The sequence below is a fragment of the Passer domesticus genome, chromosome 5 (genome assembly GCF_036417665.1).
Source record: "Passer domesticus isolate bPasDom1 chromosome 5, bPasDom1.hap1, whole genome shotgun sequence".
Taxonomy (NCBI): domain Eukaryota; kingdom Metazoa; phylum Chordata; class Aves; order Passeriformes; family Passeridae; genus Passer; species Passer domesticus.
The window spans coordinates 20,676,901-20,704,809 of NC_087478.1; the positions used below are offsets into that span (position 1 = coordinate 20,676,901).

The window sequence follows — 27,909 nt, forward strand, 5'->3', positions numbered from 1 at the left end:
TTAATATAGGAAGTGTGTATTTCTGTATTTAATTTGGCAAATGCATCCCTTGACAGCTGTACTCTCTTTCATTTTTTGGTAGGCTGAAGCCATTCATGTGAACCCACTTTTCATTTTGATACCTGCTACTTTGTGTACTTCCTTTGCATTCCTGCTTCCTGTAGCAAACCCAGCCAATGCCATTGTGTTTTCATACGGTCATTTAAATGTTATGGACATGGTGAGTTTTAAGCAAAAGTGCTAAAGGGGATTTTTGGCATTTAAAAATTTGTCTTCATTGTCTTCATGCATGTTTCTGCTTTCTTTTTCCTCTTCTTTAGGTGAAAGCTGGCTTGGGCATTAACATCATCGGAGTTGCTGTAGTTATGCTTGGGATTATGACATGGATAGTGCCTATATTTGATCTCTATACTTACCCAAGTTGGGTACCTAACATTCCATCTATAAATGGCACTGGGCTGTAAAAAAAAAGAAAAAGTTTCCTTTTCATTTTTCACATGTGGTGAGTCACTTAAAATGCTTTCTATCACCACAATGATAAGGATCTACATTACTATAAATGCTGTATTTCACAGTCCTAGAGACTGATGATCCAGTCTGAGAGTCTAATCAGGAAGAGTGCTAGACTTTCTAAAGAGCATAGTTAGATCAGTTTTCTAATCTAGTTCAGCTAGTCTGAATTTTTATATCTTCATGTTATGAAGGAAAAAAATAAATGTGCATAGCCATTATCATGGGCAATTTGCCCCCATTCTCAGGGTAGCAGAATAATTAAATTTAGATTTTATTATCTCAAATACAAATCCTTGTTATTACTTATTTGGGGGTTGTCAGAGACATGTTGGTTTTCTGTTTTCTAGACTCAAGCTCTGTTTGAAACAGTGTTGATCACAAAAAAAAGATCAGGGAGGGGACTGTCTTGATCGCACAGTTTACAGACCAGTTAAAAATGCACAAATAATGGAGAAGAGCAGCATGACCACTTACACAGCACTTTATCTATTAAGCACCTTGTAACCTGGAAGGAGAATGCATACTTAAGCATATGTTTATGCTATGTCCTCCCAGGACCTCACTAAAATATGTTGTTGCTCTCGTAAAAGAAAAAAGTATACATTTCTCTGGATAGACATATGTTGATTGAAATCAGCTGATCTGTACAAATGGAGACTAAATTATCATCGTACCTCTCTGCCAAAAGTAGATATATCTGCTTGAGGAATGAAACCATAAGACAGTGCTGAAGATTTAACAGTCAATCTGTCCAGCACGTGAATCTTCACCAGGAGGCCCATGATATCTGCAGGACAGGTGGCACTTTAAGGTTACTAGACTGTGTTAATATTGTAATGTTCTAAACAAAATAGTGTAATGTGGTCAGAATGTAAGTTGGAGTTCAAAGATATCTACAAGTAACTATATTCTATTTGGTTGTTACACATTTTTCACCGTACAGACAATAGCTTTACTTGTTGTGAGGATCTGTGAGAATTTATAAAGAGCATGTAGTCTGAATGTAGTCTGAACGAAGGCTGCATGTATTTAGATTGGGTAATGCCTTGGGATATCCATATGATAGTTGTAAACATCAATCTGTGTTTTAAAGATAGTGTCCATTTTTTCTAAGAACAACAACAACCAAAAAATGCTGTTGGTTTTTGATTAATGGTCTACATTTATTTTTGGTACTGCATATGTCAGTCATGACTTCTGTAATGCCAGGATGCAGTGTATAACATTGTATATGTAGCTTGTTACCTGGAACTATTAGTTGCAGGTTCAGCTGCAACAAATTATTAAAGAAGCACTTTTTCTTAACGAATGATTCTGTGTAGGTATTGAAGTAAGTATTGGTGCATGACACCATGCTTTTAAGCCTGATTGAGGCTGCTATCACAATTTTTTTTATGCCGTGGCAAAATAGGGCTATGACCATCACTGGGGCAATTAGGAGCTGCCACTATACAAATAATGCTTATTGATCCCCTGTAGCAATGATCATCATTACAGATATACAACACTTGGCTAAATGTAGTCAGGTACCTAAGGGAAATGCTGATACAAGTAACTAATCCAAGATTCAAATCCTGGATTATATCATATGGTATTTTCCCATAAGCATGTGCAGTGCAGGGGCTTGTGGCTTGTTCAGGCCTTTGGTCCTAAAGGCCTAGAGAGGAAGACCAGCAAAGAGTGCTCTTACTTAAAGGTATCACTTTCCAATGTTGTCAGTAATTTCCCTATTATTCAAGAGCAGTGGAAACAGTAAATCACAATATTTCAAGTAGAAGAGATCTCAGAAGTATCCAGTCTTGCTCAAAGCAAGATTGTTACTCTGTTCATACCAGGCTGCTCAGGAATTTGTTTAGTCATCTTGAAACTCTTCAACATGAAACCCAACATGCACAATTTCCCTGACTAATGTTCTCCAGTGCTTTACTGGCCTTGTGGTGAAATATTTTATCTTTAAACAAATGAGCAAACATATCAATTTCAGGTTAACACACTCATTATTCTCCCTTTTATTTGGGATAGATTCTTTTCTGTTTGTAAAACCAGTTTTTTTTTTTTACTTTTTCATGAACAATGAAAAAGAGAAGACAGTCCTCTTTATGGCCTTATGTTCACCATTCCCACTGGATGTGGTATTTTTAATCTCCACAGGTCTGATCTGCAAAGCCTTACAATCATGTCACAACTGTTGTTTAGCCAAAGGAAATCTGATAACTGCTCCTGAGCTGACATCGAGTTTTATGAATTTTCCCAAAACAGAATTGGCTATAATTGGTTATAACCTTGGCCCTGAAAACGACAATGAGGTCTACAGGTCCATGAATGCACTTTTCAGGCTTTGACACCAGTATTATCTCAGGCTGCATATCTTCATGGAAGAAAATAACCATTTTGCACCAGTTAAGAGAACTCTTGAGGAGCTGTCGACCATAACAAGTGATACAGCTTTCAGTAAAGTTAAAGCTGTTTGTGCCAGTTGATTTTCAGACATTCATTTTCTTTACTTTCTGTCTTATTCAGAAAATCAGTATGACAACAAAAACATGTCATGTCTGAACCCTCATGTAATTCAGACCACAGAATTTCCCAAAATTATTTTTTCAGGGAAGACATTATGGTTCAGTATCTTAGTAAACAAGCAAAAATAATAAAATTGTTCCATGAAGGATGCATTTTTAAAAACTATTTTCGCTAAAATTGGTGTATGCAGTGGATAATACACAAAGAGACAAGGGAGAGATTTGTAAAGTTGGTCATGACTTGAACCTCATGTTTTTGTAATTTGTTGAAATGAACACAGAATTATATATAAACCGACTTTCAGCAACCAACATCTTAATTGTGTCATAATGTACTAAATTAGTGACAAAAGTAAATGAATAAGCATGATGTTTTTGGAGACTGTATCTTGTAAGTAAGGCAGTTATGAACAATTAGGTTGGTAGTACTGGGAAAGTAGGCTCTCAGCAGGATTATTAACTTTTTTTGCCAGAAGTTTAGGGAATGGGTGAGACTCAACATTTGAGATTATTTGTTGTTATTACTAACTTATTTTTAAAGCTTTTAGGAATGTTTTAAGTAAAAAATTAACAACCCTGCAGTGCAGGGATTAATACTGATATTATATTCCCTACCTGACATCATTGAAATGGAGGAAAAAGAATTTCAGAGTGTAGCGAACTGGGTACCCAAGGAGTGGATGTAGCTTGGACTGCAGGCACAGATCACTGTGCTGATTTCCAGCAGAAACACACTCTTCATATGTTGCTATTATATTCCTTGCTTTGACCAGAATTTGTATTAGGACAAATGGTGGGAATGCACCTATAATTATTTTAAGAGTTGATTAATATATGATGACATTAACTATTTGTAAATTGCTTTGTTCCTAATTTTCATATAAAAGGTGGAGGTTTTTTCTTTGAATCAGATGAGTCTAATTAGCTTATGTACTTTAATAGTACATAAGTAATATTTGTGACTTACTATTTTTTTGTGATCCCATTCCTGATGAATTAGAAGGAGCTTTTGCCATGTACTTCACTGGGGATATGTGCCTGGTCTTTGTTCTCCTTTTCTATGGCTATGCTATATTTAGTGTATTTTCACTTTATTTTGGAAGATGTTAATTTACATTACCAGAAACCACAAACCATGTGTACCCTGGAAATACCTTCTTGACTTTTCTATTTTGCAATCAGGCAATCAGATCAGTCTTGCAACATAAATCCCTTTATGTACATTTAAAATTAAATTACTGTGTTTGTTTACTGCCAGGGTCTAGCTTGTTTAAAATCAACCAGCCTATAGCTCAAGGGCTCACTGAAGAGTAGTGCAGCACAGCAGCTCAGGGAGAGTGTAGCAAAAAAAAAATCTTGGATCATACAGCTCTTTGATTAGGTGTGGATAATAAACCACCTTGCATGTGAGTAACAACAACAAAAATACTCTTGCATGTTATGTGTAGCTGCTGGCAGGACTGGAAGGCTTTTAGTGACCCCTTAGATATCCAGAAGTCTAGTCCTGCCCTCTCTCCTGCCCTGCCCTTGGCAGCCTACAGCAGGATGCCATTTTCTCTGATGGTGACACCCTCCTGCCCCAGAGCACCTGAGGACATCCCCCAGTGGTCAGGCCTGCACATACATCAGATCACTTTGCAGCAATTACTCAGAAGTTATAACTTCAGTTATCAGCTTAGTTCTTTGTCTCTGCAAACTTCATTTGATGGTTTATGGTTTTAGCAATCACTTGAACTGAATTCTTGTCAGTGTTATTTCCTAATACTTTTGCCTTTTGTGTTTGGAAGCTTATGTTATTTTCTTGCACAATGGTCAATTTCTGCACAATTTTCCTTTACAATACAAATCTACTATTTTTAAAATAAATATTTTCTGAATGCTGTACAGTCCAACATGTTTATCACTAACAAGAGCTGAAGTTATGATCTGCAAAGAAAAGCTATTTGTCAATAAAAGTGCATGAGATTTCTTAAAACTTTTTTAATTCTTATGGCTCAACTGTTCATATATATGGCAGAGGAAAATACTTGCTGAGAATAATTTAAATTTGCTGGATACTGAAAAAGTCCACTTTTAAAATAATTTTAAAAAGAGAAAGATCTTTCAGCTTTGAAAAGCAGTTGTAGTAAAAAAATCTGTTCTCTTCCATGTTCTTCTACAAACACAGAATAAATATATCACAGTCTCAAACTGTCTCAGGATTAATCAGAAATTAGAAGGTCAGGAAGAAAGGCAAATACCTATGAAAAATAGCTCTTTAGCACCTGGTTTCTGATTCAGGAATAACCATTTCAGGTCATGATGTTGGAACAGACCAACAAAGATAACTGGAAAGTCACTTCCAAACATTTCATTTGGGCATCTTTCAATGGAGGGCCTCAGATTCTGTCATCTTCATTTGTGGCAAATGTAGAAACTTGGGTGAAAATTTCAGATTGCTGACCTAATTTTGCAAAATATCTGTACAAGATGTAGGATAAAAGGTACCACAAGAAGTCTAAAGAACCTGCAAGCTGATACACCCAAAACAATCCAAAATAAAATTCTAGTTAAAAGCATGGTCCTGAAACTCTTGTCCTCAGGCATCAATCCAAGAATGCTGCAGGACATTTTTGTGCATCTTGCTTCCTTCCCGTAGAGATTTCCATTTTCATCCTCCAACATCCTCTAACAACACAGAAAGCATGAAAACATTTTGTGACCCTTCCTTAAATGCTGACTAATTTGAACCCCCATCTTTTACACCTCAAGAGAGACCAGTGTTACCAGGATCAGCCTTCTTCTGACACACCTTAGAGCCAGCAGAGAAAAATTCTTGAGCCCCAAAAATAGAGCTTTAAGTAAATAACCTGGGCAATGAGCTGGGAGGAGAAGCTCTGGGTCTGGTGGCTGGACCACAGTCGCCTCTGCTGTCTCACACTGGTGCCCCCTCCAATGCACGGGGAGAGACTGTCACCCTGGGAAACTGAGGATAAGAATGTTTTGCTGTAGCTGGATTCTGGTCTCATACCCCACAGAGAGATACAGACACAGTGACATTCATAGATGTTTAAATTAGGAATAAATTTGAAAAACCTCACAGAGTAGTTTAATATTTCCAGGACTAAGAAGCAGGCAGATTCACAGATTTTTCTTTGAATATAACTCTTTAGGTAAGTAATCATGCAAAAAAAAAAAAAAAGTTTCAAAGCCTCTCCTAAAATAAAGACAGCTGGTTTTCCAGGCCAGATGTTTACTTTAAAAATGAACGACTTTTTATTATACGTGGGATCTAAAACAATATCATGCAACAGGCGAAAAGACAAGACTTTTGTGGTACACAGAGCATCTCTGAGGTAAGGTTTTCTTCACCCTGAACATTTCAATTTGTGCTATATGATGTCTGTCTTCACCTGTGCTTATCATGAGCATAGATAGCAAAACAAGCATATGTACTTAAGCTAAAAAACATTAGTATCTAGGCTAAGTCCAGAAAAACTAAGCCATAAGCATTTGGTAGTTTTTTTTTAGTCTTGTTTCAGCAGAAGTAAACAATGTTTAAATCTCTTGTATTTTGTAGCACTTGCTTGAATACATAACAAATGGGAAAAGCATTTTCTGCTCTCCTAGATGATTTCTCGGAACAATTTCCACCTTAAGTTATCTTGAAAAGCTCTGTCTCTTATTGCAAAGAAAAAAAAAGGAAGAAATGAAGAAAAGAAAATAAATGTGGAGAGCATGGGAGCCATGAAGAAGAAGAAGAAGGAAGAGAGAGACAGTGTGTGTGAGAGAGAAAAGCTAACCTACAATCTGCAGTTCTGAGTCTCACCTTTCAAAAGTGCTAATGATCCATGTACAAGACTGACAACTTCTCCTGACATTCTTCATGGATTTGAAAAGTTCCGTTTGCATAATATAGAAAACCATGTGGTGGCTAGTTCTTTCTTTAGATGTTATTATAGTGCATCAGAGGAGAAGGAAATGGATGGCATAGATAGTACTGTATTTTTTCCTGTTCTCACTGTGAAAGCAGATGGAGTTTTGCTCCCATAAAGAACAATCCTTCAATTTCAATAAGCCTTTAACCCTTTCTTAGTTACACTGCATAATTTCAGTGTAGGAACTATTGAATAAATGGCTTTGGCAGTATCTCATGGGTGACATTTTTGAACTCCACTCTTGAAATTCTTAGGTGTGGAATCCTCTTTATGTAACAGTGAAGTATAACTAAAGCCTTATAACTAAAGCTGAACTTCCAGTGCCCTCTTGCAGCCACTTACCTCCTTACTCTCAAGCTGTATTGCAGTTACAGTATGATTTTACAGACCACAAAGAGAAAATAGGTTGAATTATACATGATGTCAATAAAGGTTATTAGATGAAGCTGCCAGGAGTTTAGGAGTTTTCTGCTTCTGCTACACAGCTGTGATTGGACTAAATCACAGGAAATCTAAATCTCCTCCTAGCTAATCCAAGATGGAAACTTCCATCTGCTCTTTTTCCCCTTCAAAGGTGGAAAAGTACATTAGTAGACAGCTGAACTTGGTCCAGCCAAACAGGTTTTTTTTCTATAATGCTCCCTCAAGCTGTGTAACAACCAAAGGTAGCTAAATGTTAGTTGGGCCCTAATCCAACCTTTTCCCATGGATTTTACCTTGCACTGTCACCTGGGAGCACAGCTCCTGGGATTGTTGTCAAGGTTGTCTTCTGACAGTAGATACCCATACAAGAATCTCACAGTCCCAGGAGGCATCCTCAACGTGGTTCAGTTTCTGCAACAACCTGTAGAATGCATATTCCCTCAGCACATCTTGGGTCTTCTTCCTTGTCCACACCTGGGAAATGTGAAGCCATCTCTGATTTGAAGCCGTTGAGCTGTTTTCCTGAAAAGTAAGCAATTAGCAGAAAAGCAAAAAATACTAAAAGAAAACAACAGTACTAATTACTGCTAGCTACTGTATTGTGTAGTGTCCTAGCAAAATTGTGAGTGTTCTTTTAGGCTAACAAAGCAAATGAAAGCAAAAAACATTTTCAGAGACTGGTGACAGACAACACTAATAAAAGGTTTGAGCTATGTAGCAGTGGATCAGAACTATAGAAAATCCCACACATTTTACTTTTAAGAATAGCTGTAAGCCCTTGCAGTGTGATTACCCAAGGCTGGGAGCCAAATCCTGCTGAAATCCATTTGTAAATAAAATTCATACATAAATAAAATCACATCACTTGATTATGGTTGCAAATTAAATAGAACTGTTTCCCAAGATACGTGGTCCCCTAGGATAAAATAATGACTTTCAGCAGGACCAAGCAATAAATTGCTAGCATTGTATTGGCTTCTATCTCAATTGTGAAAGTAACTAAATATCAGTTGGAATGTGAAACTGGTTTGGGCATTTTTCCATATTTTCCTGTGTGTACTAATACCTCAAAGCATAGCAATAACAAAATGTTTTTGTAGGTACTTATTACCACAATAGTCTTTGCAATTTTGATTATATAGCCAACATACTTGCATTGTTAATACGAGAAAGGAACCTGTATTAACAATACTTGTAAATGCAAAAAAGCATGGCAAAATAATTAAACACTTTTAATTTGGTTAACATATTAGTATTTGCAGGTGATAATGTTGCTATTAACTTCAGGAGGTACTGCTTCAGCTGGAAAAAACCCAAAAAAAAGCTAGTGAGAAAAGAGGACTCCATGCAGATGAATGCCAAGTTCATCTACTACAGTTTCAAGAAAGAAGATTCTGGTAGAACAGGAAGTTGTACAACATGGATTCCAATACATGACATGTAATTTAAATTTTTTTCACATAAATTATCCACGTCTCAGCTGGAACCAGAGGACGTGGTGACCATTTGATCAATGCTCCCTGTAATGATTTATTTTGTGTCTGTGTTTAACACTTTAGCTGCCATCCTGTCACTTACTCAGACTTCAGCTCTCTAGACTGAAAAAACAAGATGTTTCTGTAAGTTCCCGAGCATGATGCCAGTGGCCAGTCACGGGTAGATCAGCACAGAAACAACATATACTTTACCTGGTAGATGAGTCTGATAAATGTTACTGCTCATGTAATTATCTCTATATAGAAGCAGCATTTCCTTTGTGAAGTTCAGCATCCTAAGTTCCCAGATGCCCAGAAATATTGACAAAATTAGGTATGGAAGAAGCCTTATGTTCAAAAAGTTATGTATGTTTTAAGCAAAGTGTAAGTATTTATCTGACAGAGGAAAGTTTCCAATGGGATATCTGCCTAGTTGGTTCTTCATCATCAGACAGTTTTCAATTTCTAAATCACTTGACTATTTTATAATAATTATTTTTAAATTTTTGTTAATTTGTTTGTGTTTTTCTGGACAGTTTGCACTATATTCACATTCCCTCTAAACCCAGGTGCCACAGAGCTGGGGGGCTTTTAGGGTTCAATTGTGTATAGGCAGGCATTCCTGTAAATCTAGATAAAGCCCTATCAGCTCTGAGTTTGGCAATCCACACTCCTTTTCTACATCCCAAAATGCAGTTTATGCCATTTTTAAATTCCTGTTGGAGAAGCATATTTCTCTGCTTATGAACCACTGCAGACCCTGGACTTTTTCAATCCTATTTTTGTCCAGGTAAGAAGTCCTTAACTTCATTAAGTTAATTTCATTGGAATCTTTCATGAGGAACCTTCAGGAAATCTTTATCCTCACCAAGTTCAACAAGACCAAAAGCAAGGTGCTGCACCTGGATTGGAGAAAATCCCAATATCAATACAAACGGGGGGATAAATGGATTTAGAACAACCTTGCTGACAAAGGGCAATGATTTCAACTGAAGGAGGGGAGACTTACATTGGATATAAGGAAGGAAGTCTTTATGAAGAGGGTGGTGGGGCACTGAAACTGGTCGCCCAGAGCAGCTGTGGATGTCTCATCCCTGGAAATTGTCAAGACCAGATTGGCTGGGGCTTTGATTGTACTTCAAAATATTTACTCAATTTAGCTACACAGTTTTGAATTCTAAATCTGTCTCCAAAGAGTCTACAAGCCACAAAATATTTCTGTTACCTGTAGGTTTTATTATATCACTCCCTTGCATGTTAAATCACTGATTAACGTAATGCTACAGGAACCCAGAGCCAAAATTTTCTCAAAGACATATATCTACTAGATATATGCATCCACTGTTTTTGGCAAATGACCCTTGTTTTTTAAGCACAGATTTTGAACACACTATATATGTTTTATACCTACGCTATGTAACTTTCTTGTAGGTCATATCACTCTAAATTAATTAGGAGAATGCAGTGAAACAAAACCCTTACTAAACATAAGATACGTTACTTTTATTGCTTTTTAATTTACTAGACCGGTCTTGCTTCACAGTCAGAGAAGATGTTGCTTTTTCTGGCATGACTGGCTTTTGACAAACTAATGTTGGCTGTTTCTTACCAAGTTATTATCCTCAAAATATTTAAAATTTGTTATTTGATTGCTAAAATAGCATTCTGTGTATCCAAGTGAGCCTGACACATTTGGTTGCTCATTATTTTCTCATGTCCGACCTTGCTGTATGCTGTCTTCTCACAAAGAGATTATTCAGAAATTGTTTCATGCAAATTCTTGAAATATTCAGGAGGAAAAATTCAATAAATTAACCCTTATGTGAGTACCTCATATCTGTTTAAATGTCCTTCACCTGCTGTTTTTCTATTTTGGATTTCTTCCCATACCCTTTATTGTAGCAGGCCCAGGGCCTGCAAGGCCTCCTTGGCGGTCAGAAGCCTGAGTTAGGAAATGCCAAGTCAGCATGACTGGGCCTTAGCAACCCCTCTCTTCCACCTTTTGGACCCTGCTTATCTCTCTGTAAGCCCATAGGTCACTTTTCCCTGACCCTTACTATTGAACAGTTTCCAAAACCCCTGTAGGGTATAAGAACCCCTGGTTCGGCAGAAGAGCTGTCACTGAGAACCTTCGCAGAGCACCCGAAGAATAAAGAATCCTGCGGAACCCCACACGGCCTTCTCCTCTCTCTCCCTGCATCTGCTGCTGCGGCACCTAGCAAGCTAAAGGGCTGAAATCACTGAGCTGATAATCACTAAGAGCTGAAAATCACTATAGCTTGCTTAGGCTGCTGTGCTGAGCCTCCACTGAGCTACCCTGGCTCTGGCACCCTGCTGGGCATCAGCCCGGCTGGAAACTGCCATGATACTTTATAATTCCCATTTACTGAGCATTTGTTTACAACCAATTTTTGTATGCAAATTGAAACAGAAGTAAAAGGTCAGAAGATTTTCTCTTCTTGATGACACAATGTCTACACCTCTTACCCCATAGACTATGGCCTAGACTTTACACTCCCTCAAATGTGTTTGTTAATAATATTCTGTTGCATCCTTTATGTTCTTTGCTACTAGAAATGCATTTTGAATACTGGCTGTGGAGGGTTCTGGAAAGACAAGAACCAATAAGCAGCTATCAGTAAGCAGTCCTAGTTCATGGCTTCTGCTCAGCTTGGTGTCCTTGTGCGTGCCAGGCAGCAGAAGTGCCTGGCACTTATCAGACAACTAAACGTTGGCATGCTGTAATTGCAAAAGTCATGGGAGCTCAGATGTTGTACCCTTTATGATTCTGTTCCACAAAGGTGCACAGAAGTGGCATGGATGTGATTAATCACTAATTTTGTAAGGCAGACAGAAGGTACTTACATACAGCTCAGCTGAGAAAATAGAACTTATTCTCCGGATTACTTAATGTTTAATATTTTACATTAAGTTCAATGCTTTTCACAGAATCACAGAATCACAGAATAATGAAGTTGGAAGAGACCTCTAAGGTCATCGAGTCCGACCCATGTCCTAACACCTCAACTCAGAATCTAGACTATAGCACCAAGTGCCTTGTCCAGCCTTTTTTTAAACACATCCAGAGATGGTGATTCTACTATCTCTCTGGGAAGAGCATTCCAGTACTTTATTATACTTTTGGTGAATTTTTTTTCCTAATATCCAACCTATACCTTCCCTGATGTAACTTGAGACTGTGTCCTCTGGTTCTGTCAGTTGCTGCCCAGTGGAGCAGACCAACCCCCACCTGTCTACAACCTCCCTTCAGGAAGCTGTAGAGAGCAATAAGGTCACCTCTAAGCCTCCTTTTCTCCAGGCTGAGCACCCGCAGCTACCTCAGTCATTCCTCATATGGCTTGTGTTCCCAGCCCCTCACCAGCCTTGTTGCCTCCTCTGGACGTGTTCAAGCGTCTCAAGGTCCTTCCCAAACTGAGGGGCCAGAACTGGACACAGCACTCAAGGTGTGGCCTCGCCAGTGCCGAGTACAGGGGAAGAATGACCTCCCTGCTCCTACTGGCCACACAATTCCTAATGCAGGCCGGGATTCCATTGACCTTCTTGATCACCAAAGCACATTGCTGGTTCATATTCAACCGGCTGTCGACCAGCACCCCTGGTTTGTTTTTACTTCAAATATGGCAGTCACATGGTATAGCTATGGCTTTTCTTTACCTGATTTCTTTCTTATTGAGCCACCCATGATAAAGAAATCTTGCTAAAAAGGAAATAGAAGAAACCTTCTCAGTGTAAAGAGATACATAAATGGGATTTCTGGCACTTCATGTGTTTGTGCTTCAGGATGTAAAACATTACTGAACTAAATATTCAGGAGCATGTTGGAAGTTCTTTAAACATCTGAGCATAAAATTAAAGGCATCAATATAGGATATAATGGAGTAGGAGATTGATTTTTATTTTTGAGAAACACTTGTATGTATCCAGGTTTTTCTAACTTCACAGAACCTTGCTGAAGTGCCTCCAAGAAGCAAACAACAGCATCTAAAATATTTAAGGAAACAATCCCAGCACCATAATGAATACTAACCTATCTCAAGGATAAAGGTCACTAAATCTATTAGTGTCCTTGAGCTTTGCCTGCTGATATTTGCAATTCCTCTAACGGATTTCCTTATTATTTTTAAGATAGGTAACATAATTTGGTTTTGAATTTATTAATGACCTATGCCACTAATTAGACTACAGGTAGCAGTTAGAAAAACACCAGATAGATAATACTAAATAATCACACAAAGACTTTCTGTAGTTTCAGTTTTAATTGGCATTGCCTCAGCTAATTACAGCTAAGAGAAGCTAATATGCAACATTACATATTCAGCTATACATATATTTGCATCAGAGGCTTTCCATGGATCTATGAAATATAATAGCTGATATTCATGTAGCAACATAAGAATCACCACTCAGGTCTCACTAGGAAAGAGTTTGTGTATAGAATTTCAGTGTAGTGTCTAAGAGAGCTCCATGAGAGGGGCCATGGCCTTCTCTTCACTGTTTTTTCTGCTGCTTCATTCTAACCAGGAGCTCAACATTCATGTGCTTTTTTTAACCAATACTATTGAAAATATAGAATAAAAACACCCTCACAATCTTCTAGGAGATTGCTGACATTCAAAAGAAGTTGGTCAATATTATCCAAGGTAGAATTAATAGTTTTATTGGAACAAGGTGAAAAAACAGAGAAAATGTGCTGAAATTTTCACCATATTCTTTTGTTAAAACTATGCATACTCAGGTTGAAGATGATGTCATACTAACATCTATTTCCCAGAGTACCAACAGCAAAGTCAAATAAGGTTAATTGTTTCCTAGACTGAGAAATAGCTGTAAGTGAAGGAGCCTCTTCCTGAGACAGTAGAGCACAGTGAAAAGAAACATGATCCCTAGACTTCGTGGATTAAAGCTAAAGAAGTTAAAGAAAACCTAAAGCAGTTACAGACAACACCAAATCCTTTTTAGCATCTAAAGCAAGGAATACTGTAAGCTTCCCTAATGGGTGGGTTTTTTTCCTTGCTCATTCAATTTCCAGATGCTTTTTACAAAATTAGTCTTCTCCTGTTTTTCACTCTTTTATCCAGAAGGAAATGTTCAGGCACATGCACAAAGAGGTGGCAATTATCTGGAGAGCCCTCAGGAGACTAAATTAGGTTTTGGCTGACCTTGTACAGATGTCCACAAAACAATAGGAATGTTCTATTGTACCAAATTGCCACGTAGTGAATAAATTCCAAATTTCCAATAACCCTTATAACTGTTTGGTCAATACTGCTTTTCCATTGCCAGCTGGCATCAGTTTAAATACCCCCCCATACACAGGAGTGCTAGCATGCAGAGATCAAAAGAAAGAGCTATGACTTAAATAAGGCACTCTCTTCTTGAAACATCCCTTGAAGATATAGCACCAAGACAACCTGGCCATTGTAAAAGTAAACATCTAATAGGGTCACATGCAGCGAACTAAGACAGATGTCTGTAAATGCAGTTTATTCACAGAATATAGGTTAATTTAATAGTCCTGTTTTTTTGACAAATCTGTGTCTTTTTACCAAAGGAAGAATTACTGCTCCCTGGGAATTTAAGACTGTGCTATTTGTTACTTATTAAATACAAGAACTATTAATGTGACTTACAGTACTTAAAGCCTAATGATGATTTCAACAATCTGATATAACAATCTGTCTTGCTAGCCCTTAAAGGTTCTCGGCAAATTAATTTGCCCTTTAATGCACTTAACACCAATAACGCTTACCATCCATGGGCTGTGTGCTGGTTGGAAAAATCATGGCTCTTTCCTTGTCCTCTGTTCACCCAAAGGAAGATACTCTAAAATGTGAGTTTTTCTGGGAATGAATTAAAATGTTGTGTTAGGTTGCATTCTTGTTGTTATCCTTGTTGTTTCCATTGAAGCTGGATGGGAAAAGTATCCTTTAATTTCATAAAAGGTAAGTGAAAAAAATAGTAGCTGCTGGCATTTATGGTAAGCAAATGACAGATGTGAAAATCTAATAATGTGTTCCTAACAAGATGGAAGAAATAAAGATATATTCACAGATGGCATCTCCTGGAATCCTATTCTGTAAAATTATGGCAATGAAAATTTGCCATAACAGAAATACACATTAGCAATCCCTTTTGTTCTGTTCTCTTTATCAAATACATATTCAGAAGTGAATTATTATTTATCCAGCTGTTAGACTGTAGAGAGCACAACAATTTTGCTATTTGTTTAGCACTGGAAAAAAATTGGAAAAAAGTATAATCTATGTATATCTTCAATACAAAGATGTTGGAATCAACTGCATACAGGTGCTGTCTTTGAGAATCAGCAGGATAGTATTGCAAACTGCTTATCACTGTCTTGTTCCACTGTGCTGCTGGGTATTCTGGCTTGAGACCAGGACACCTTGTCCTTAAAATTAAGGTAAGTGCTTTGCTGGGTAGTGGCCAATGATACCAGGCAAGATGAAGTCCATTGAGCTTTTAATATTGCATATGTATAGATAAAATTTACAGATAGCATCTGTTGGATATACCCAAGAGTATCTTAATTTGTTCATCATATTTGGGAACCAACCCAAGTTGGTTTCTTTCTCTCTGTCATAAATAGATTTACTCTGAACACCATGATATTTATTTATTTATTTGAATTTCACCTGGATCCAACTGCCTGACAGGACCAGTGCTTTAAAAACTACAAGCCTAAATATCTGTAAAAAATATATTCTCTTTCGGTAGTAGTGATGATATTTTTATGTTCCAAGACCATCTAACTTAGGGGATTTTGGGGTTGCCTTCTGCTTTTCTTCATGATCATGGAGAGTGTAGTTACATAAATGAGAGGAAAAATTAGGTAATACTTTTTCAAAACTTATCTTAAAAATGTAAAATTATGCCAGAGACAATTGTTCTCCTGATTTCCCTTTTCTTTGACTCCTATCCTTCATGTCTTTTTAGACATTTTTTTGGCTTGGCCAACCTCTGAGCTGCTTACACACAGCTTGTTTGTCATGCAAACAATTCATGAAACCGAAATTAGCCTGAACTGATATTTAAATATTTAATGACCTGGATCCAGAGGCACACATGGATTTCTGCTACATAACCCCCAAAACAATGCATTTCTTGGTAGGGAGCTTGAGAGATAAATTTTAAATCAACAGGGAAGTCTGTATAGTATCATGGAATATTCTTGAAAAGGATGTTGTGGTAGAGCCAAACTGGAGGTAAAGATGATACCAGAATTGCAATAGAAACCAATAGCTCTTGCACACTTAATTTAAATTTTATAAATTTTAAAGCCAAGATTGTTTTTCCATTAGAAAAGTCCAAAAGACCATTAATGTTTGCCAAGGAATATTTTCCTTACAATTCCATTAATACTTGTGATATGCCTTAAAGAAAAAAAAATAATGCACACAAGCAACTGGGAAATCATCTCCAAGTCCTGTTGAATGTACACCAGCAGTGATACATTGATGGGACAACCGTCCTGCTCCCAGGACGTGGCCTTGGAGAGATCACTCAGCTTTTGCATGGACGGGAGGAAATATTCTCTATGAGCTGCTACTAATTAAACATAATAAATGAACGGTTATGTGCGTACCTGTTTAGACCATTGCAATGACCACACTGGTATTACAGAGGTCCACCTGAGTTTTCTATCACAAATAACAGCTCATCTATATAAAAATGTTATCCCTGCTGTGCAGCCAGGAGCCATGCTGTCTGCAACACAGTGATTAGTCAAATCAGTTCTGTTGAAAATTAAAACTGCCTGAAGGCAGCTTTATTTCATCTAAATAACTTTTTCACATCTTAATATAAAATGATAGAGAGAGACTCTAGGCATGCTACTGGTTTTAACTGAGTTTATTTAAAACAGATTTGTAGCATCATTTGGACACTGGCCCCTTCTTTACATACATAAAGCAAATAATTCATTTTTAAATCCAGAGCTGTTGCTCAAAATAAATTAAAATCTGACTTTCACCAAGTTAAAGTACAGGCTTAAGTAGGAACTGAGACATTTAAAATCCTGGTATTGAAATAGAAAGATACTACAGAAATACTTTGCATGAAACTCTTTGCCCTACATTTTAGCCAACTACAATAGAGGTCTTTCAATTAATGCTCTTTCCTGCAGCTCCTTTCCAGTTGCAAGGGAGAAAGAGAGATGGCCCTCGAAGAAGACTCATTTGACTTAGCAGCTATCCTACAAAGCACAGCTTCTGCCCTCTGAAATGACTACTTCTAGAGGCAAGAGAGAGACACCCACTAGAGGATGCTTCAGACAAGATGTTTAACAGTAAAATAGCTAAAAGTTCAGCCTACTCCCAGCTATTGCTTCAGGATATTTATAAAAAACATCCAAAAAACATCAGCCGATTAAACCTGGTGGCAAATGTCTGGGTTCTCCACAGCTGCTGGCAGGTGCAGAGGATGTCTGTGCAGTGCAGACCCTGACCCCTCAATACTATCAGATATGGATGTGGTCTGGGAGCAAAATTAGTAGCTGTAGACCTACCAGTTATTGTCTTCTCCATTTTATTCCTCTAAATTGCTCTAAGTACTCTGCTTGGAATGCCACAGTAATACAGAGCTTATTACTGGGCCTTTATTAATCCCTTTTGGCAATTCCTTTACTGCATTTTCTACCTTAAGACAGGTAGAAGAAGCAACTGACAGCCAGTAAACTGTGGCAATTTTCAGGGAGTCTGTGACTCCTGAAATGATCATTGTCAGTTGGTTCAAATTACAAAAATCTTTAGGCTATACTGCCAGTATCTGGATTTTCCAGGTTCTGAGAAAAAAAAAAATCAAGGCTATTTTCTTCTCTTCTCATCAAAAAAAAAGGAAAATTTATCCCTGTAGGTTAGATTAAGACAAAAAAAAGAAAAGCAATAAAACAAAACCAAATTTCTCATTATTTTTTTTCATATGAGAAAGACATCAAAATCATAATTAGTTATGTTAGAATCTTTTAGATATGGTCTCCAGGACTGTGGAGAAACAAACAGAGATGTGTATGGCATCATACAACTCACACCAAGGTCTCAGCTTGCTCCAAACACTATCCCATCAACCCTGATTCACAAAGGCAGTCCAATAGATGGAGTCCTAAAATAATTTCTGATTGTTCAGTATTTCATCTCAAGTTACATTCTCTGAGAAATAAGTTTTAAACTCATAGCAGGGCTATAACATTACTGACACTATGAAGATATGCTGGGATGACTTCTATGACTGTTGTGTTGGAATGGAAGGATACAGCTCTTTAGGAAGGACAGGTGGGGGTAATAAGTGGATGGAGCTGCCTTCTACATCAATGAGCAGCTGGAGGGCCTTGGGCTCCACATGGGAAAGGAAGAGATGATTGAGAGTTTCTGAGTGAGGATTGAAGGGAGAGCAGGGACAAGTGATATTGTAGGTGAGTCTGCTACAGGCTGTAGTCTGCCTGACCAGGAAGGCTGAGTGGATGAGGACCTCTATGGACAGGCAAGAGTGGCCCCACATTCACAAGCCTGGTCCCCATGGGGGACTTTAAAATAGTTCTTGAAGGGACAACGCAGTGGGACATAACTTTTCCAAGTGCTAGGGAAGCCTACAAGGAGAGCTGCTATGCTGGACTGTTTTCTCACTAGCATGGAGGGAGGGGGTGGTGGAGAATGTGAAGATCAAGGGCAGCCTGGGCTGCAGAGACTGAAATAGCAAAGTCCATCCTAAGATACTCAGGAGAGCAGGGAGTTTGCATAGCAAGCTCCCTACCTGGACTTTCATGGATGGCAAGAGTAACAAGAAATGTTTCTCTGGGTACGTTGGTGACTAAGTGAAGACTAGGGAAAATAGGTTCTGTCCAGAAGGAAATGGGAAACTGATTTACCTGGGATATAGAAAAGGCTGAAGTACTCAAAGTTTTTGCTTCAGTCTTCACTGGCAAATGTTCCAGCCATGCTGCCCAAGTCACAGAAGGTAAAAGCAGGGACTGGGAAAATGAAGAACTTTCTACTGTATAAGATCAGATCTGAAACCATTTAAGAAGGCATGCAAGTCCATGAGACCTTATGAGATGCATCCATGAGTTCTGAGGGAAGAGGCAGAGAAGGTGGCTAAGATACCACCCGCTATACTTGAGAAGTTGTGGCATTTCAGTATAGAAAAAGGGCTTATGTGAAAGATGGAGAGAAACTTTTTACCGAGGTCTGTAGTGACAGGACAAGGGGCAACAGTTTTATCCTAAAGAAGGTAGATTTGGATTGAACATAAGGAAGAAATTGCTCACTATAAGGGTGATGAGACACTGCACCAGGCTGCCAGGAGAAGTTGTGCATGTCCCATCTCTGGAAGCATTCAAAACCAGTTTGGATGGGGACCAGGCCAACTTGATCTAGTGGGTGGCATCCCTGCCCACGGCAGGGGGATTGGAACTATTGGAACCACATGACCTTTAATTTGCATTCTAATTCAAATCAGTCTATGATTCTACAATAATGAGCCCATCAAATGACATTTATAAAAATTAAAAATAAATGTTTGAAACCTTTTTTGATTCTGTCATCTGACTTAATTATATTCTGTAATGCCCTTCCAGCAATTTATTTAGCTATAAGCATAAACTATGAACCTGCTCACTGAAGAGCTCTTAATAAGTGCAAGTGACATAAAGATAGGAAGACTGAGATTAGCTGACCAGTTCTTTTCTCTGCAGAACACATAATTCTAATTTTAAGTCATAAGTGGTTTGTTTTTCCTTCACAGTTTATTTTTAATCCTAGCTCTTTCAGCTTGATCTGTACAGATATAAAACAAGGCAGACACATGAGCTTCCTCCTTATTATTCCTTAGCATTCCATTTGAATATTTACTAGTAGAGAAAGTAAGAGCCAACAATGAAATTTCAATGCAGGATTTCACAGCACTCCTTTGGAAAGATGATTAATAATGTTTGTCAAAAGTACAGGATATGAATCAGCTTCTATGTCCTAATGATTGGCTCTGTGAGAAAAAGAAAACATCACCATACCAGGGGAAAAAAGGTATTTATAAAGTGACTTAAAGCAATCTACTTGCTGATTTACTTAGCTAGGTAATCACTACAGCTTTGGTCTAGGGAAAGCAAGATTTCTGTCCCAGTTTAAAAATCTGAATTGGCATCTCAGAACACAACTTCTGAACAGAAAAAAAGATTTTGTCTTTGATTTATCTTAGATCAATAGTGAATCTCTAACGAAACACTGTGAAATAGATATTACTGTGCATACTGTGATACAGCAATTTGTGCTTGCTTTTCCTTTGGTAATAGGTCTTATCTAGAAAAAAGTAGGGATGAACATATTCAATTAGTTCTCTATAATACAGTGTCGTTATTTAATTCTCCTACCTTTTTATCCATGTACATTTTCCCAGTCATTTTTAGTTACTGCCTCCTGTGGACTTGTGTAGCAGACATGCTGACTCCTTAATTAAAATTGCATGCCAGGAAGTAAGTAACTGCCAGCTGAATGCTTGCCTCCTACTGCTGCATTCTGTCAGCTCAGGGATGGCTTTCTTTCTCCTCCCTTATTATTATTTTTTTAAGGAAATGCCAGTTTCTGTTTCTGAAAGTAAATTTGGGGAAGTCTCTGAAATGCACTTAACCTGGTGTTCAAATCTAGAAAATGTTATTTTTTGTATAGAAGAAAAACACAAGCACATTAGAAGGATGAAGTCAGTTTGATAAGTCTGAATAACCTAAGGAGCATGCAATTAGTACTGGTTGAAAACACTGATGGACAAATTAGAGTGGTTTATGCTGTTCCCATCTGAGGACATATCTGCCGAACACTCCTGGAATTAAGCAAGAACTTTTCTCAGTCATTTCCCTGTTATCCTGGAGGTAAAGTCCCATTCACGGAGGAATGAGGAGACTGGACACCTGCCTGAAGCTCCCCAGGCTTTGAGGAGATGCAGGACAGCAGTTGGTCTTCAAGAGCACACAGGTGGGGCATGCACATCTCTGCAAAGCCAAGAGGATCCTACAACATCCATGCTGCTGCTGCCTAGGGCAAAAGGGCTGTGGCCAGCACTCTTCTGGAGACTGGTGCTGCTGCTTCTCTGCTTGTGCACTGAGCTCTGTCTAGAGCCTTCCCCTCTGGAGACCAATCACACTACCTTTGCTCTCAGCCAAGTCAGAGCACAGAGTGGAAGGCAATTTCTTGGGCTGAAATGCTGAAGTCAGAATCATTAGGGCCCATGCCAACATTTGTTGATTTTCACCTTTGCTTCCCATGACATCAGCTTCAGGTAGTTTCTGATTTTGCTCCTAGGAGATTATGTACAGAAGCCTTCCCCTAAAGAGGGGGAAATTTAAAAGCTTTGGCAAAAGTTCCTTGTGTCCTTCTAGTTGTGCCTTTTGTACATTCCTCACCCTGTCAATATAAACTCACAGTTCCAAAGCTTTCCATATATCTGCAGAGAGTTGAAACAGGCTGGTTTGTTTGCCCTGATAACTGGAATCCACCTTTATGCTGGCTGCCAGAGACCTCCAGGTAACTTCTGCTCTGCCAGCTCCCAAGAATGGAGCTCCTGAGCAGCCAGAGGCCTCAGCAATTCAGTTCACATGCATGCTCTGCTCCACAGCTCCCAGGGAGAAACAAGAGCTTAGCAGCTGTGATAGCTGGCTGCTTTAGCATTTCATGTCTTCAGGCTATGATTTTTATTTTTTTTTTTTACAATTGTCTTTCTTTTTTCACTTACAGAGTGAAATTTTGAGCCTAGAAAACTCAATAGGAAAGTTCCCCTTGATTTTAGCTAAGCTAGGAAGTCAATATGACAAAATGGGGAAGCAAAGCAATTTTTAGAGACAAGTAACATCTTTTATTGCAGTAACTGACATACTTGGAAAAAAACAGGTAAGCCTTTGGGCTTACAAGTTTTGTATTCATATTACACTGGCTTAAATATTCATTTGAAGTTAAAATGTACATTAATATAATCTAAACACAGCAGGGCTTATATTTTAACTAGGACTCAAATTATTCACACATTTCAGAACTAAATTTAGGCTTCCATTTTTGGGTTGAAACTGGTAAACACAAAACTTCACCACAACCAAAACAATGAAAAGGAAAATAAATTTTAAAAGCTTTCAAAGTGCAAATTGGAAGCCAGCTAAGGTCCTCATGTAGATTGGAGAGAAATGGCTCTCTTGCTCTGGTTCGCATTTTAGGTCTCATTTTTCATATTTATCGCATGCAGGTAGGAGCAAAGATTGTGAGTCTTGCTGCATTTAAACCTTCTTGAGTTTGAATAACAGGGAGGAGAAAAGGAGCAGACAAAAATATAGATAAATACAAGATAAGTTTTGAAAGAAAACTTTTAAAAACCAATCATGGTTGCTAAGTAACAAAAGCATACTTAACCTTTGCTAATGATTAACAAACCACAAAATTCACACAAGCCAGGAAACAAGTAGCAAAGGAGTTTCGTTTTGGGAGTTTTACAGGTTTTTTTACAGTTTTTGCCCTTCTAAAATTTGCAAGGCCATAAGAGGGAGGAAATTACCAAATTACTGAGCTAAAGAAGACTTTGTTCCCCTGTGAAATACTAGCAAGAGATATTTGTGTTCAGAAGATTTTTCCCCGAACGATACTCACTCTGAAATGAGATCTGAGCCTGACTGTACCAAGCTCACTTTTGGGTAGGTGCCTGGTTTCCCAAGATTTAGATTTGCAGTGACCCATCACTGCAAAGACATGGGGCGTGACCTTCACTTTGACTGTTCAGAGTCAATTATGGTAAGAGTCTTCACAGAATATTTTCCCTGCTATGTCTTGATCCTTTTTATCCCAGCATGGGTGATCACAGAGACTGCTTAACAAATTTTATTTCAGTTCCTTGAAAATATTTTATTGCATCAGCTAAAGTTAAATCAGTCCATCTAATCTACATATCTCTAAATTCCTTTATAGGGCCTTTATGTTTTGCTAAATTTCTTACAAACTTCCCCAAAAGTAGTATATAAGTGACCAAATTAATTTCTCTTTAAGGGTTGGGCTGTTAGATAACTGAAGGTTGTACAGTGATGTACAAGAGTCAGGCCACAAAAATGCATTCTACATATCCATGAGACCACAATTTTGTCCACAGCTACCAATGCTATGAGTGCAAGTTACTGCCCAAGTAACTTTTGCTTCTAAAAATCTTGGGAAAACCAAGACTTTAAGAATATCTGTCTCCTTGTTTACATAATTAAGCCTAGCCAGATTTGTTTAGATTTATCCTTTATGTATGACTCCTCCAAATCTCTTTTACATATCTGCCTGTTTGATTATGGTAGAAGCAATAACTTGTAGTTATGAAAGCAAAGTTTTCTGTCTATATGATTGTAAGATCCTTGATCTTGGCACATTTCTGCTCTGTGATTCCATTTCTGCATCCAGTGAAAACTTTTACTGCTGCTGTTCTCTTGCCTGTTTTTCCTTTCTGCCCTCATTACCAGGCAGTACATCCTCACAGGGTACATTATGTCACAAAAATAGATGATGTCTGTTCCTGTCAAACATCCTTTGTTTGGAATGTCAAAGACAGGGCACTAGGACAGAGCTTTCCCATTATCCCTGGCTCAGAAATGGATGTCACACACCTGTGTACTGGAAAACAACATATTCAGTGAAACTGATTGGGTATTTTGAGAATTATATTCTTTATTCTCAAAAAAAATTACAATTTATTGAAATTGAAGCATAGAAGAGGAACAGTATTGACCCTTTTTTATCCAATTTCTTGTATAAAACCAGAAATTACAGTTTGCCAATTTGAAATTATATTTAGCATCATAATTTAAGATAATGAGACAGATGTTAAAAATTATCTAATATGTAAAACCATTCAAAGTCAATTGGAACAGTATATCTTGATTGATGCAGACAAACTAACAAACACAAATACAATCATTACTGTGTCAAAAACATTCAAAAAGACAAATGTTTACCCTAAGCTTGGACAAGAAATTATTTTAATTGCATAAAAACATTCTTGGATGAAAAAGCTTACTTCTCAGAAAATTTGCAAGAAAATCCTGGCAGTACTTTTTCTCAAAAACGAGACAAAGGACAAACAGACTAGGAACAGGAATGACAGACAAAGCACTAATGCCTTTACAATTTAAGACTTCATTGGTTCTAAATTTAAAAACGTATACTCTGGTAGATTGTGATTTAAAGCATCCGTAGACTAAGATACTAAAGTATCTCACTGATCTTCAGAAGATCCTTAGAAGATCTAGATTTGGAAGATGTACTGTATATCATAGACCTAGATGGAAAAAGCAGTTTCCATAAATCTGTTCAATAAGAATAAAATTTATTTCATGTATTTGTGACATGTCCACATTAGATGCCTAGGCCTTTACCAATGTTGTGCTCTGTTTCTAATTAAGGGATTAAAAAACACATATCCTGTTGATGATTTATCAGGTTTATGCTAGAGATGTATCTCAGAATACACTGAAATCCCTGGTTGCATGTTTGTCATGTGGATTATTAAGGCAGGGTAGGTTATCCAGCTTAGAATTAGAAGTCTACTGTTTGGTCACCTTAGTAAAACCAGATAATTTCTCAAGTGTGTTTGTTTTATTTTGAGAATAGATATGACCAAGATGACAGTATCTTTCTCCAGGTGTTTTGATGGTTCAAAGTATCCCTCTCATGAACTTGCTTCACCCATGGTGCTGGTTAAAGAAAGCTGTGTTTTACTTACTCATCTCTGCAGAAATTATTATTAGATCTTCATGTAGCTTTAGGTATGATTATTCACAAATGAAAGAGTTTTATTACAACTTCCAATGTACTAAAATGCTTCCAATATAGGCAAACTGAAATTGCCCCAGGATTATGGATGCTGTCATAATAGCTTTGAAGCTATTGCCTTGCTTCATAATACTGTTCTTTTTGAAAGCAATCCTACTCTTTTTAAGAGCATTAAACATCAAATTGGTTCTAAATGCCAAGATCTGAAATCAAAAGGAGAGTTATAACAGATTAACTTTACATAAACATTTTTGGGGTTCAAAAACTTCAGAGCCAACTAAATACACTCTCCTTAATAATATTTACAGTTAAGAGGAGGAAACAGGAAAGAGAAGAAAAAAAAAGGCCACATCCTGATAGGGTAATAATGAAGGCAGGATTAACAAGGCTGGTGAAATTGGGTAAGAGAGTGTGCTACAAACAACAAAAAACATTTTTAATGGGTTTTCCTTTTACTGGGAAACATTATGTGAAACTAGCCAATGCACTGAAAAATGATAGCACTGGTGGATTGGAGGAAGCATGATGCATCAGAAATGAATAATCCAGACGTAATACTTTGTATGTTTGCAAAGTACAAGGAGACACAACTGAACAGAAATTTCAAGCATCTGAAAATTCATGCAAAATAAGTCATCAGGTGAAAAGACTTTCTGAAGAAATTTTCTGTTGAAAATTGTCAGTGTCATGGCTGAGATTAATCCTATAAACTTCTAAATAAAGCATGGCTTTTTGTAGATGTTGATTTTCAGGATGTTAACCTACAGGAACTGTATAGAAATGCTTACTGATCTATATTTAACACAGATCTTTGTCAAATGCCCCTCATATTTAAACTGTAGTTCCTCATGTTTCTGACAGTACACAGAGATGATGGGAGGCATGACACTGGAAGTCTACTTGAGCTTCCCTGTGCTCCTTTTTGGCACAGTCAAAATTTTGTTATTTTTTATCTTTTATACTAGAAGGCTTAAATTTTTCATAGAGTTTAAGATTTTTTTGTGTGCGTGCTTGCACCTAGTAAGATGAAGAAAAAAATGGGGGAGAGTCAGACTCAGTACGACTGGCCCCCTCCAGACCTACATTTCTGAGTGTGAATTACACCTTATTTCCCCCTTTCTGCCTGCCTCCTACACATACACATTGAGACACACACATCTTGTTGCTGATCATTTCTAAACTCATAGCAAGCATCTTAAATTAATTTACATTTTCAAGGAACAGTTACTCTTATTATTGAAAGACACTTAGTTTTTCAAGCAAGTGCCATCTTTACCCTTGCAGTGTCTCCACAGGAAGGGGAATTCCCTCCTCTGGCACAATTCAAAGTCCAGTTCTGCAGGTAAGCTCAGAATTTAAATTGTCTTACATGACATTCCCTGGGTGAAGCTCATTCGTATTCTTATGAACAGTTTATTTTTCAATATTCTGTTTGAAATCTGGCATAAACTACCTATGTTCCTCATAAAAAATAAAGAATTTGTTTTCAAGAACTGCTGCCAAAATTCTGAGCATTATGCAAAAGCAAGGAAAGTCTCTTAGAAAGCAGTAGAAAAGGTTCAGTATCTTCAGCAAATAATATCAGCTGTGAGCCACGATGCTGGGTCAGAGTGGACATCTGATGTACACTGGGAAATACATATTCACAGACCTGATAAAGAAAAGACAGTGATACTTTTGTGCCTGAGAGCAAATAAACAACATTTTATTTACAGAAGTGTAACTCTTTTATCACAAAAGAATTAATCAGCCTCTTTGCTACATGCAGTACTCAGAACCAATTCTTTTTGCTATGTGAAGATTCACATGTATGTCTGCACAAAGGAAAACTCCCCCAAGATCAGATGTCACTCCAAAATCATATTTCATTGCCAAAGCATCATGCTACTGGACAGCTCAAACAGAGGCTGAAGAGGGGTAGACAGATTTAATCATTTGTCTATCAGAATAGAAAATGAATTCTCAGTTCTATTGCCATTAGAATTCAAAGAGAGTGTGACAGGCATATGCAGTTTTAAAAAAAAATAATAAATCTATTTCTTCCCAGATGCAGAATCCAGCTTTTTGAAGCTATGACCAAAAAACCCAGAGTGTACTGCATATAATCCAAATGGCCTGACACTCCTGATCTCTACTGAATGACTGGATATGAAAAAAAATTATTTTATTTGGCTCTTTACCTCTTAATCATTTCAATAAATAAAACACCTCAAGAGAATGTGACAAAGCAGTTACAAAACCACAGAGATTAAGTATGAGATAAAAACCCCACACCTCTGAAGGACAGCGCTTAAAATGTCCTTAAAGCACAATCCAGTACTTAAGATCAAATGTTCTGAAGTGAGCTGCTACTGCATCTAAAATTCACTATAACCTTCTCTTTCAGCTCTGAGAGTTCTGCTGCCTTTGGCACCTGCCCCTTATCTCAGGGAGTGCTTGCATAGGGTGACTCTGCTGGGGGACTCTGCGGCACCCACGGGCAGTCAGGGGAGGTCTGCTGCCTTCCTAGAGCTGGTGTCCAGGAGGGTGCCTCAACTTGTCAGGAGCACAAATTACTGTCCACTGTTAGTCTTTCAAGTAGGCATGACTCCAACAGAAAAAGGTCTCCCTCTTAACCTGAATGCACAAAAAAACCAGTTCCTTCACTAACTAAAAGGCTGCTTACTGTGGGATTTAAGCTTGTTGTTTACTTCTGTAATTGCCATATCATTAATTGCTATCACATCATATGTCATATCTGTGAATGCTTGGTGAGTACCCTTAATATTTATGCATATACACATATTCTTTCATCTTAGAAGGAGGACTGTTGACAGTCTTACATTGGACAACATTTTATTTCACAGAAATAATTTCTTAAACAGCTTAAGTGCACTTACTATGGGTTTAGAAAGAAAATGCCTTTGCGCTGCTGGTATTTCAGAAACTGGATATAGATCAAATTCTTGGCAAATAAATTCCAAACAACACATTAGTGTTCCATTTATTTTTGGCAATTGCAGTATATGATCTCCAGTATTCACTAAGGCTGACATCTATTTTTTCGTGCTGGTGAAACTTTTGCTTCACATCAACATGTAGGACAACTTACATTTAGCAAGACTGGCCAGCTTTCTACAGATCTCCTCTCCTTGCACAGAATAACTCAGTGTGTTCCTGTTATCTTGTCACTCTTCTACTGAAAACTTTTTTCCTCATTTATACCAAAAAGTCCCCAAGTAAATTGACTTTATTATTTTTATGGGAAAACAGAATA

General features: G+C 37.7%; 1 protein-coding gene and 1 long non-coding RNA gene across 6 annotated transcripts in view; both read left to right on the forward strand.

The window, feature by feature from the left end:
• The window catches only part of SLC13A1 (solute carrier family 13 member 1), a 29,624-nt gene extending 21,953 nt beyond the window's left edge, over positions 1-7,671 (forward strand). The window contains exons 14-16 of one of the 5 annotated variants that reach the window (XM_064422253.1): positions 83-220; positions 321-502; positions 6,592-7,671. In XM_064422253.1, coding sequence (XP_064278323.1) covers positions 83-220; positions 321-464 — 282 coding nt within the window. In that variant the 3' untranslated portion in view covers positions 465-502; positions 6,592-7,671. Of the gene's footprint in view, positions 1-82; positions 221-320; positions 3,669-6,591 lie in introns of those variants that run through there. The other 4 variants (XM_064422255.1, XM_064422254.1, XM_064422252.1 and 1 more) reach the window with 4 other exon arrangements.
• Positions 7,672-10,797: 3,126 nt separating this feature from the next.
• LOC135301807 (uncharacterized) lies at positions 10,798-19,356 on the forward strand. Its single transcript, XR_010363546.1, has 3 exons — positions 10,798-10,870; positions 14,556-14,698; positions 17,012-19,356. It is a non-coding gene; the product is annotated as an uncharacterized LOC135301807 (long non-coding RNA).
• Positions 19,357-27,909: the final 8,553 nt, after the last annotated feature.